We start from the raw sequence: 13,168 nt of genomic DNA, 5'->3' as shown, positions 1-13,168 counted from the left end.
TAAACCTTGAATTAAATTTAACTTCTAATGAAGGCACGCTTGAAGATAGCTTTTTTTTAGTATCTGTGAGGCTGCGTTATTCATATTGATACAAAATATATCCAGAGACAGCGAGACAGATGTCAGAGAGAAAACACAGGTACTTCAAAAAAACAAAAACAAAAAAAACACAGAAAGAGAACGACAGAGTGACGGGGGAGTTCTGTTGTGTTGCTTGTGTATAGAATGTGATAGTATTTGTGTTTTCTCAGGTTTAGTTTTTATGCCACAGCAGTCCATGCTCATTCATTTGACCAGTACATAAATGGTTTCCCCCGAAAAGAAAGAGACGAAGTGCTGGATTGTATTCAGGTTCTGAGATCCAGTTTCAGCAGCTTGAAGGTAGGAGTATGAAGTGAAGTAAAGAACAATGAAACTTTACAAGTAGCCATGCTTCAGTGTGCACCGCTGTATCATATCATATGGAGAAGTCGGGTAGTCACGAAAATCATATGATATATAAACAGAGGCGAAGGCGCATAGCTTGGTATGAACCAACTTCCATTCTGAAGACCAGAATGTCCACCATCGAGGATTCACCTCAAAATGTGTACTGCCTGTCATTTATTGAAAGATCAAACTGTTCATAAATGAGACCAACAAAGGTGGTAAAAAAACAAAAACATTAGCTGTATCACAAAAATTTTGTTGCAGACCCTGGATGGTGGAACGATCTGGCAACCAGGTGGGACAGATGGAACATACCACTCTGGCCATTCCAACCCAAACATGGGTCCTGCTGTTGTACCTGTTGATAACCGTTGGTAATTTTCTTCGCTGGGACCGCAGTTCCACTCAGCGCAGTCTTGCCAAAGGGTGGGAATGGTTTGTGCAGGGATTTGACATTAGAGTCCACCACCATCTTGGTTTTCGTGGGTCTGGGTGGAGTGGGCCGGACAGGGGCAGATGTTGCAGCGACTTTCTTGGGGACGGAAACCTTTTCGACCACGTTCTTCACTACTTTGTTCACCGTTGATTTGACCAGAGGGACTTTTGTGACCACAGTTTTAACTTTGGTTACCTCTTTGACCTCTGCCTTTACTTGAGCTTTTTCTGCAGGAGCTTTGGTGGCCACAACCTTCGCCAGTTTTGTAGGTTCAGGCTTCGATGCTTTTGTGGGTTTAGGTGCCTTGGTAGCTTCTACCTTGACAGCTGATTTAGCTGCATTGACCACAGTCTTTTCTACTTTAACAATTTTCTCAGTCTTTGTTTTTGTAGTGGTTTCAATTTTTGCCTGATTTGCAGCACCGTTATTAACGACTTTCTTTTCTACCACAGTAATAACTTTGCCATTGCCATTAGCCTTAGCCTCACCATTGACTTTATTCTCAGCTTTGCCATTAACTTTGACTTTAACCTCTTTAACCTCTTTAACCTCAATGGTAGTTTTGCCATTTCCATTGGCTTTCTTCTCTGCTGCAGCTTTGCCATTGCCGTTTCCATTAGTCTTAGATGCAACAGTGGCTTTTCCATTTCCATTGGCTTTCTTTTCTGCTGAGGCTTTTCCATTTCCATTGACTTTCTTCTCAGCTACAACCTTACCATTGCCATTTCCATTCACTTTGGCCTGAGCTGTAGGCTTGGCATCAGCTGTAGCTTTGCCATTGCCATTAGTTTTTGCTGCAGCTGCTTTTCCGTTTCCATTGTTGTTGGCTTTAGCCGCACCATTTGCTTTCTTCTCTGCAGCTGCTTTTCCGTTGCCGTTCTTAGCTGGGGCAGGTGTGGGCTTTGATTTAGCTGCTGCTGTTGGTTTGATCTTAGACAAGAGAATCTCTACAGCGGTGGGCTTGGCTTTTGATGGCTTGACTGGGGAGGTCTTTGGTGCTTTGGTAGGCAGAGGTGCTTTGACTACAAGTTTGTATTGTCCAGACTTGGCCGGCTTAGCTGGAGTGGGTTTCGCTTTGACAGGGGTGGACTTAGTGGGGGCTGCTTTTCCATTGACCGCCTTCTTCTAATATCCGAGATTATTGTTTGGTTGAGATGTTTTGTTTAGTATGTAAAAGTGCATATTGACAAAGGCAGGGAGAGAGAGTGGGGGAAGACAACAATATATGGAGGGGTTGGGAGGGGGGTGAAAAGCACAAACAAGGGATGGACAGAAGGAGAGAGAAAGACAAGAGTGGATGTTTTGAGAAACAATGACATAAAGATGGCCAAGGCTTGGATGATTTACTGAGACTGAACAGGCATTACTGGATACAGCAGAGGATTAATACACGTTTTAAAACAGTAGCAAAAATTAAACAGAAGAATTACTGGTAATTAAACAATTTCAAAATCCACATTTTTAGCAATTTCACGTCATATTATTACAGTTTTTTTTTTGTTTTGCTGATCTCTCCAGTAATGCCATTCCCAATATTAATTGACAAAGCAGCATCTTTGTGCTAATGATTTGGAGCCTGTGGTTTGGCAGAGGCACTGAGGGTGTGACTGGTCAGGTAAAGCTGGTGCTGAACAAACACACACACACAACATACACACACACAACATACACACACACGCACACATACACAGAGTGTATAATGCATTAAGTCCAACTGCAAGACAGGGAAGGTTATTGCTGTTTAGACATGCAAAAGAAGGAGCATGGATGCAAGGCTAGCATGCAAATGTACATTAGTCACATAAAACCCTAAAATGAGAACAACAATACATGATTAATTCTTACTTCTCATGCTATTTTAATGAACATACATGCAAATTAACATTGAAAAATTGACAAACACTTCACCCAAATAACATGTGCAAAGGAAAACAAGCCATCGTAGTGAATATGAAGTCCTCATGTATGCGACACAGAACACAAACAGACTAAAAGGAGACAGACTGTGGCATACATGTATGTCATGTATGCCATACAAAGGTCATATGTACAACCATGAGTGCGTATACCAAGACGAAAACATGTGCATTGATATTCCAATGTTAACTAGAAAATGGGTACGTAAACTGTTGATGCAGTAGTACAGTAGGTGCATGCGGCGACATCCTCCATGACAATTAATACAATCATGCAAGTAACAAGACAATAGAGACACATGCCCTGGTCAAATAGTGTTGCAAATATGTCTGTTTTTTTCTCTTGTGATTTTCTGTGAAACCAAATTAGGAGTGTTTACTATAAAAGACTGCAGTGCAATGAGGTCCAGATAATTCAAAACAATCACAGAAGAGCATTTGAAAGTCAATTTAATGGTTTTATTCTCTGATTAGCAACTGAACACGAATCTCAACTAATCTATAGTGTCTGCAACATTAATGGAAGCAAAACTAGTTTACGAAGACTGTTTGACCAGGATCAGTTTAGGAAAAGGCTACTCAGGTACTCCAGCTGGTTTCATACGGTTACGTTACCAGATAAAATTAAGTAGCCTTTCATAACAGTTGTGATTAATGAATATACCACATCATGGGATTTGGTTTTCCAAGATTGTTTTCTATGTGATACCATGTTATTATGTACTGAGAATAGTTTGTGACACCTGTTCCTAAACACAAGCTTGCTCTCTTTAAACAGGTTTTCACTCTACTTTGGACCAGGTTCGATTTAAGGTGGAAAAGGTGTGAAGAGTGAAAATTGGAGAAAAGGAGTAAAATTGTGAATGTGTGGATAACAACACAGCTGAACTTACACCACCCTAGTGCCCCCGCTTGGCCACATCTGAACACACACATATATATTTATGACAACATGTTAAAGACATGAGGACAAAATTATCATGAGAAAAAGTAGTCCTGTGTGACGGAGAAGGTGGAAACACGTGTGAGGGTTCCATGTGGATTAAAGAAAAGGTTAAATATGAATAAAATAAAGGAGGTATGGAGAGATGAGGGCCGAGAGAGGCATCTGGTGTGTTAAAAGTGAAAGTGTGGATTTTCAAAAGCATATTTCAGTGAATGTAAATTTAGCCATTACTCAAATATTGAGTGAACTAAACCCACGGTGTGTTATGAATTAAGCGGTTATTGCCTCAATACCTCTCTCTCTCACTCTCCTTCCCTTCCCTTCTGTCTCTCTTGCTCCCTCTTTACCTGTTGATTGGGGGCCCCAGGTTGGGGAGAGGGGTGCGCAGAGGCAGAGGGAACGTCTGTTGTTTCCTCATAATAATAGGGGTATTCATGGTCATCCTGCTCCTCATCAAAGTACTGAGAGGTGGGGGAGGGGGGGTTTGAAAAGATTGAAAGATGGGAAGGATGGGTTGGCAGCGGGGAGGAAGGTTCATGAAAGCACGAGGAATGCATGAAGATGGGGAGAGTAGATTTCCAAGGGGAGGTGAACAGAGGTTGCAGAGGACACGGAGGGATAAATAAAGGTAAAGATGGGAATGGGGTGAAGCATAATGAGGGGGGAAAAATCAAACATGGTGATAGACAGCGAGAGACAGCAAAGGAGATAATAACAAAATGCATAGCGTTTATTTTTCCATTCATCAGAAGGAGTCTGTGCTGCTGGTTATAAAGGCACTGATGGTTCAGACACAGACGACGCTGATGAATGAGAAAACGGCAAAAAAATAAATAAATAGAGCAAAATGGGTGAAGCAAATGAATAAAACCACACTGATTTATATTCATTCAGAAAGCAGTCATTTCAACAGCATCAACATGACAGGGTCTGGGACGCAAACTGTTGGAGTTCTGTACAGTGACTGATACAATTTGTTTTGACTGATCCAGCATGCAGGCTTATAAAACAAAGGTCATGTACTTTAGATGGATGAATGCGGATGAAAAATCACTCGCTACTTTAGCTGTGTGAGGCAGCTGGTGTCAGGGAACTATCAGCTCCAAAATATCAACATGTTTTTCAGAGACAAATAAAAAAATGAGGGGGAGCTTGCAAAGCTTATAATGTGTATAATGTGCACAACCAGTCTCAGTAAGCAAAGAGGCTCCACCTTAAGCCATCTTCATGCCAAATTTGACAAGAAAACCAAATCAGAATTCAACTTGATTGGCATGTTTTATGTTCTGAACAAGTTCTCCTTCCTTCAATCCATGACAAAAAAATGAGCAAGACATTGATGTTGGCTTGTATCATCCTCTTTCCCCTACCTTCCGGTGCTCCACTGTAGTAGAGCAGAAATAAAGCGACAACTCTCCAATGCAAAGTGCATGATATGACAAAATATCGCCCATTCTTAGCAGTGTACTTTTGGAAAGGTGTGATATGACAATGCCTCTGCTTTTCTCTTTGGCTACCCCGGGGACGCCCAGACCGAGGAGGTGAGGAGGAAAGTGGATGGATACAAACTGTTGCTAAAGACGGGGATGCTTGAGGAAGACAGAAAGGGAGAGCAGCACTTTGATGATGTTATCAGACGACCCAAACTGAACCTGAAGACTTCTCTTTCATTTTCAGAGCACTTGTGCATTAAGTGTGGCCTTTGATTTTACTATACATCCACATTTTCATGAAGTGTGTCTTTCCTAACACAAATCATTGTTTTAAAAGCTGAATATATTTCGTCTTCGTTGGTTTTAGAACCCTTTGTCGGAGGAAACCAGTTAAATCAGGTGTATCTTGAAGGAAATGCAAACTCCAGGCAGGATGTATTAGAAGGATCTTTTTCCTGAAAGGCAACAGCGCTAACCGCTCAGCCATCATGCCAGCTGGATGGACTCTCTAAATTCCATATGCAGGTTACACATGACCATCATTTCGAAAGGAAAACTGTAACATTTTGGTCAAGAATCTGGAATTTTCCAGTTTTCTTTTTCAGCACTGTGGTTGCCTTTTTCCTTCATTCTGAAGTTTCCTCTTCATATCTTTCCTTGAAAACAGAGTGGCTAGGACCTAAAAAACCTTTTGCTTAGACTATTTAGATCAAACTAGTAAATATTTCAATAGTTTTCTTTCTTCAAGTAAAATATCTTTTAAAAAGTGCCACAGAAAAGGAGAAAACAGTCCACAGGTTCTATTTGGGCCTGCTTAATCGGAGCGACAGATGAGCCTTTAATTTAATGAATGAGTTGTGTTAGCATAGTGCTGACGGGCTGAGGTAATCCACTCTGATATGGATGCTACTCAGTAGTCTTGTAAACGTTAAGGGATGTGTATTCACTTTGTGTGAACAACTGATCCCTCATCCCTTTGTACCCTTTCTAGGGGGTGTGAGTGAAATATACAACTGGTTTCTGTACCCTGTGGGACGGTTTTCAAGATAACTCTTCTCTGAGAAAGTTCATTCTGATTGTTGATCTGACACGACTGTGTATGAACTCGTGTCCTGGTGTTGTTACTCACGTATGTGTTGGGGTCCTGAGCCTGGGTCTTGGGCAGTGGGGAGTCACAGTCGGGGCTGTAGTGTTCACAGAAGTCATAGGCAGCCTGGGGGTTGGAGGCAATCAGCAGTTGCTGGATGTCTCCCTGTAAAGAAGAAAAAAAGAGATCAACATGTGCAAGAAACAATGTTCTTCTCATATCATTAAATGCTATGTTTTCTGTCTAGAATGTAATAAAGTAATAAAGCCATACCAACAACTACCGATTTGCCTCTTCAAACTTTGTAGTCAAGTAACTTAAAGTCGCCAGTCACACAACCAACAACTGCATAGGTCCTCACCTGGAAAACCTCCTCATCAAGCAGACGGGCTCCGAACACTGTGATGCCATTGGTGTCGACCACGGCGTTGTTGCCGCGGGGCAGAGGACGGGTCATCTTCTTCTTGCAGTCCAGCAGCAGTGTCACGTTTTTCTTTGAAACAGAGATAGCGATGCGGTGCCACCTGGAGGACAAGGAGGAGGAACCGAAGGCGAATAAATGTGTGCTGTGACTACAGGTCTGATTCAAAAAGTATCAAACCGACCATCAGATCACATATAACCATACAACCAACGCTCACAAACATGCAATTCCCACCCACACGACCCCAATCATGTCATCTCAACCAGTCACAAACTGGTTGTTGCTGGTTACTGACTTGCCATCAGCCAGGTTGACGCCTCTGAACAGTGGGTAGTCCTCAGGGGCCGGCTTGCCGTTCTGGTCCTCGTACAGGAAAACAGGCGAGCGTCCCATTTCAATGCCCAGCTGCTGGATACCCTGCTCGCTGTAGATGGAGAGGAGGAAGGCCTGGAGACCAGACTGTGCCTTAACCAGAGCCATGATGGAGAAGTTCTCTGGGAATCGACCTATTAATGAGGCAAAGGAGAGATGGGAGTAGAGAGAAGGGTTACATCGTGTGCTTGGGTCATTTGTAGGTATTTTAAGAGGAGAGAAAATAAAGAGGAGGCAGTAAAGGAGAATGGAGGTAAGAAAAAAACACTGCACAGCCAGTTCACAGCAGGAAGGTGTACCTTATCATGAAAGAAAAGGAGGCAGGAGATTAAAGTTGGGGGAAATAAGGAAAAACAAAAGAAAAGGGCTGAAGAGCTTTAAGTGATTAAAGTACGATATCTGTGTCAGGATCAACTGATTACAGAAAATCCGAATAAAGTCCCGTGTTAAGCCGGCACAGGTGATGAGGACATATAATAACAGGTGGGAAGAGCTGGAGCAGGAAGTCTAAACCTCAGAAAATGAGTTGAGATCAGCTTTGACTCTTGAGGATTGGATTTTTTTTTTTTACAACCACATAAGTGCTACTTTCTCTTTTCCCTCCTCACTCCGGGGTGTCAGACTGTATACTAAAGTTAATTTGTTATGGCACTCCCACACAGTTTGACTGAGCTTCTGCACTGCAACACATAATTATACTTTATATCCACGAGCAATCTAGCAAAGGGCACAATGGCGTCACTTAACTCCAGAGAGCTCTGTGTTAAATACACCAGAAAATATATAGCAACCTGTAATTCTAATTACAGGTTTTTCTTCACTCTGGAATTCATAGAAAATATGTTAAATACTGTGTTTTCAAGTGTACTGTGATACTGTGGTGTACGACAGGAACACGGGTTAATTTCTCCAGATTTGTTTCCTCTTTCCTGAGCAAGCTGCCTTGTCAAAATGAAATTCATTCAAAAAATGTAATATAAAAAGTTATCCAGAATACTGAAATACAAAATATTCAAATTTAAGACTCGCTACATTCACTTGGGAATAGCTGACACTGTAATGGCAGCAGCAAGATTCAAACACTAGATGACAGTCAGTGACAAGCCTACATTTCATCTGCTTGTTTTTCATTCATTATAGTTTACTACAAAATAATATGCATAGCCTTCTAATTTCTCTCTTTATTCTAATAAAAACACTTGCATAGTTATTTCTGTTCCTTTTTTTGTTGAAACTGTACTGTACAGTACAAGGCGCTCAAAATAAATATGGAAGACCCTGGGTGCTAAACAGGATTTATTCTGACAATACATTTTAAATAAAGGGATATTTCAGTTTACTCATTATGTAAAAAGTAACAACACAGCCTGTGAGAAGCTGTATAATTTTAATTTTATAATTTTTAAATGCTTCTCTTACAATTCCTCCACCACTATGGAAGAGGAAATATTAAATCACAGCTACTTCTTCAAGTTTATACTAACTGTGGTCGCGCAACGTTTCGCCTCTCGCAACACTCAAACAACAGATGTCCGTTCCAGGCGAGGCCTACCTGAGAAGAGCTGCTTGGTGGGGGCGGAGATCTGGGCCTTCTTGGTGATGCGGTAAGCATGGTCGGGGGTGCTGGAGCGACGGGATGTGCAGAAGCCGGGGACTTTCTTCACGCCCTCGGGGAGAGAGGGAACCTGCAGGGCCCGCAACACATCCACTGGGTCTGAGGAGGAGAAGCAGGAGGACAAACTGTCATCGCCATTGTTACTCTCATACAGACACTCATCCCTAATCCAGATGGCGTGTGATGGGACAGAGGTGTACATACAGCATACAGAAACACAGATATTGGTTCATCTGCACAGAAATCACTGTCAAGATCATTTAAAGCGTAGTCTTATACTGCTGCTATTTTGCTAAAGACAAACTAGAAGTCTCTTTGCAGCTGCACAGACCAAACTTTGCCCGGACGATCAAAAAAATCTCGACAGCAATCTTAAATGTTCTTGCAGCACTAAAGCGATATGAGAGCAGGTACAGGGTACGTCCACAATGAGTACCACTGTACATTAGGTATAATGTAAGAAAGGAAGCACTGTGTAAGTAGAAGTGGGCCACAGTCCAAGCCACGTATATGAACCACCACCGCAGGGCAGGTACAGTAACGCTCAGTGTAAATCAGAGCGGAGACAGTGCCCTCTATTCTGCTCACATTTATCAAGCAACTGAAACAAGTGGCTGTCGATAAACACAGGAGAGTTCAGGTGTACTCACACACACTCACTCACACACACACACACACACACACACACACGCACACACACACACACACACACACGCTTCAGGTATCCAGTATTCATCCTAACAACAGACAAACGCTGCACCAACTGGTTTCGCATCCCGACTCCACTTTCACACACTGAGGTCACCCAGTCTGTTTCTCCACCTTCAGTCTGCGCTGTGGTTTGCCTTGTTGGTTTTCTCGCATTGCTCAAAGGCACTGTGTCAGTCTGGGTATTTCAGCTGACGGGCATGTTTCTAACTTCTGGAATTCAAGGTTTTTTTTTATTCTCTATTAGTATTCATTGTAGCACGGGTGGTTACCATGCCACAATAAATACTGAGCTATAAGCCAGAAGTAGAAAATTACAGAGGAAGAGGGAAGGAGAGTCACAATTATTCTATATACATTCTGTCTGTTTCTCTTTGTCCTCTAGACTCTGACTGTTTAACTGATCATTTCAAACATAATTCACAGCCAGTTTGACGTTCATGTCAGCACTTATTTCACCACAGTAGATGTCAGATCTTGAAACAGGACAGATGTCGTAATTACTCATGTGGGTGACTTGTACTGTCTTGTTGCAGAAGACTAGTCTGGTGAATGAAATGGTTTGTTTACTGGATTCCTGTTGAAACAGCAGCGCACTGTTGATTTCTATAAGAATGCTATCAGTGACAGAGGTCAAAGGTTGGGCTCAGTCTTACTCCAAGTTGTTTCATACATGTCCATATAATGAGATATCATTCACTGATGTAAGTCTTCCCAAGATGCCGAGCTGCTGTGAACCGTGCTGCATAATTCAAGATGGAATGCCGAACATGCTTGACATGAATTCTGCCAAGGACTCAAAACAGAAGGCCTGCACATACACTCAAAAAATATCTAGTTGTCTGAGAATGCAAATCAAACGTAATTATAAAGTCTTCCGTTGACAGTTAGAGCATCTTGATGGTTCTGAAGCGAGGCAGCTATAAAGTTAAAGCTCTCAAAATCATTTTCCTAAAACCAATTATCCTCCCTCAGTCTTGGCCGGCCTTCCTGTATTTGAGGTGCACCAGAGAGCTAACTTTGCTGTTAACAGCCAATTAAATACAGTTACAGCCAGCTCTGACGGAGCATTTCTCATAATAAACTTCTGCTGGCAGTGATGCATTGCTCCTGTGAAAACTGCAGCGCCGATGAAAAGATAACAACGGAGCCTTTGATGCAGCCTGGGAAGTTACATATTTGTTTTCATGTTTCATTTGAAGGTTATTTTTTTTAAGTTATAATTTCCAGCAGCAGATTTAAGCAGAAACGATCAATCATGCGCACCTCAGCATGCTTGAAAACTACAACAGAGCGTGTAACAGCATAGCGGTAACTTTAATGTAGTGCAGACGTCCATCACCTCTTAGGCCACTGCTGTAAAATATGTCACCTACTAGCGCAATATAAAGCATTTATGAGCAAAGCCACCAAAGGATGCAGTTACGCACCACTCAATGCAGCAGGCAACACTTTGGGTGATTTCTAATCTAACAACTACAAAGTTGGTGCACATACAGACAGCTAAAGACTCATTTCACTGAAGGATTTGTGAATCAGACAAAACTATAACGTTGCATTATAAAGCCATAAAGTGCAGCCACTTATGATGCTCTTTATTGGCCTCTAATGTGAAGTTTCCTCGTGTTTGTCCCACAATCACACTGATCCCATCAGTGCTGCTCGTGTTTAGGTGACACCCAGTGTGTCAGAGTTAACAGTTATTCAAACAGGCCCGCAGATGGAAATATTTATTCTGACAGAGCAAATGGTGTGTTAATACTGCCTCAGGGCGTCTAGACCACAAGCCGTAAACGTCACTCTGCGCCAGGGAGAGGAAGAATAAGGGGGGTGGGGGGTGAGAGGGAATGATGGAGTGAGGGTGGAGGGGAGGAAGAGAGAAAGCACGAGTTAGATTAATTGGTATTGTGATGCTTCATTAACCTTCCCTTAAACAGCTGCTGGAAGGAGGAAATGAATAGAAGGGGAATTAATTAGTGAAAGTTAAAAAGTGAGATGTCAAAACAGAGATTAAGAAATGTTTGTTTCCTCATTCACTCCTTTCAGACGTCAAAGTCCCGACTGGACTGTTTGTTGGGGGGTTAAACTTATTCCATAAAATGTTCTAATATTAGAAATTAAGGTGATTCTCCTGTTTTCCAATCATATCAAACAACCCTTCCCAAGAACTGGGGGGCATTGAATTTTATATTCTTGTCGAGATTTTTTGAGATCTGCACAGGAATGCGAGGAATTAGATAGAGTCAGAACGATGATATGAGCAATGAAAGGATGAAGGAGAGAGACATTAGTTCAGGCAGAGGTGGAGTGTGTGAGTGAGTGAGTGTGTGTTTTGGGGGGTCGGGCAGTGACAGTAGACAGCGTGGTTCTGTGATGGCAGGATACTGGATCAGATTGCAGCCCGAGCTCCCCCAGTACACCCAGTACAATGTGCCGCTCTGTTCTCCCGCTGCCTGCCCAGCTCACATCTGCAGCTGGGGCCCTTCCTGCCTTGAGGACCACAATCACGACAAAAACACACCCACAAAAATAACACGCAGGGCCACAGAGGTACGCACTCACACAGCACCGGCAGGGAAAACTGAACCCGACACACCTCGCGAGACGAGGAGAGGCAAATATGAAACTAGACAAGGTAGGAAAACAGAAAGCCGGGGGGGCACAAACTCTCTCTCTTTACTTTCTTTCTTCTCGGACTTCCCGTTCCATCGGCCCGTCTTACCATAAGCGCTCACAGATGGCTGCAACTCTTTGATGTAAACGCAGACCAATTACACTGCTGTCATTAAGACAGGAAACAGGGCTCCCTGGCACGTGAGGGCAGTCACTACCGGCGCTGTAGGTAAAGATTACAGTAGCCTGTACAGTCATCGCTCCTGACAGCTGCACTGGGTGAAATAAAAAGGCCATTTTCAGTAGATGTGGCACAGATAACAACATTAACACAGTATCTTAATGACCGTAACTCATCTACTGGATGTTGCTGAATACATTGAATCTAAAAACGTTCTAATACTGAGGAAGCTCAGTGAGTACCTCATATCTTTAAAATTTCTGAACTTTAGAAACGTCAACTTGATCCACTAAACCCCAAATCATTGTTCTGATTCTTATCAGCCAGATGTTTAATCCTGTCACGCAGGGAATATGTAAATCACTGAGACTGGTGTAAATATCATCTGATACAATGACGTGCTGTTTAGTGTATAATGGAGCACTGTACTATGGGGTGGATGTATTTCTTCAACAGGTGCCTGAGGACTAAAACAATCCTATCACTGTTAGACTCCAACACAGTCAGCTCCACAGATCCACGACCGATCCCTCATAGAAAACACATGGAATACTCAGGTAGGCAGTCACACTGTAAAATGAGGTGGTGCTGGTAAAACAGCAGTTTGTATTGCTGCAGTTCCCCTCAGACGCCACTAGATGGAGCTAAAACAGATTTAATGAACTTGGTGACAGATGCCACAGTTAACAAAGTACAGTGTGCACACACACAGACACACATATATAGGTGTTTACATGTACACACACTATGCAAACAAAACAGGCCTGCAGGAGTGAAGAACAAACAATGCTAATGCTCACTTAACAAAAAACTATCAAGCAGAGTGTGTACGTCTGGTCACCTGACAGCTGAAACGGCCTGACTAACAGAACTGCTGTCAGGCGGTGGAAAGTAACTAAGTACATCAACTCTAGCACAATACTTGGATACAATTTTCAGGTACTTGTATTTGAGTGATTCTATTATCTGCTACTTCACACTTCTACTGCAGTACAATTTAGAAGCAAA

At 42.5% G+C, this 13,168-nt stretch overlaps 1 protein-coding gene across 8 annotated transcripts in view; it reads right to left on the bottom strand.

The window, feature by feature from the left end:
* Window positions 1-13,168, bottom strand: part of col11a2 (collagen, type XI, alpha 2) — a 49,562-nt gene that overhangs the window by 24,540 nt on the left and 11,854 nt on the right. For 3 of the 8 annotated variants that reach the window (XM_030412416.1, XM_030412418.1, XM_030412419.1), the window contains exons 2-6: window positions 8,596-8,757; window positions 6,967-7,177; window positions 6,609-6,771; window positions 6,290-6,412; window positions 788-1,990 (exon numbers count right to left, since the gene is read on the bottom strand). In XM_030412416.1, coding sequence (XP_030268276.1) covers window positions 788-1,990; window positions 6,290-6,412; window positions 6,609-6,771; window positions 6,967-7,177; window positions 8,596-8,757 — 1,862 coding nt within the window. Of the gene's footprint in view, window positions 1-787; window positions 1,991-4,074; window positions 4,189-6,289; window positions 6,413-6,608; window positions 6,772-6,966; window positions 7,178-8,595; window positions 8,758-13,168 lie in introns of all 8 variants that reach the window. The other 5 variants (XM_030412421.1, XM_030412422.1, XM_030412423.1 and 2 more) reach the window with 3 other exon arrangements.

Source organism: Sparus aurata, chromosome 3 (genome assembly GCF_900880675.1).
Source record: "Sparus aurata chromosome 3, fSpaAur1.1, whole genome shotgun sequence".
Lineage (NCBI taxonomy): Eukaryota > Metazoa > Chordata > Actinopteri > Spariformes > Sparidae > Sparus > Sparus aurata.
Note: the sequence above shows the minus strand (reverse complement) of the source record. Positions and strands in the feature narration are given on the sequence as shown.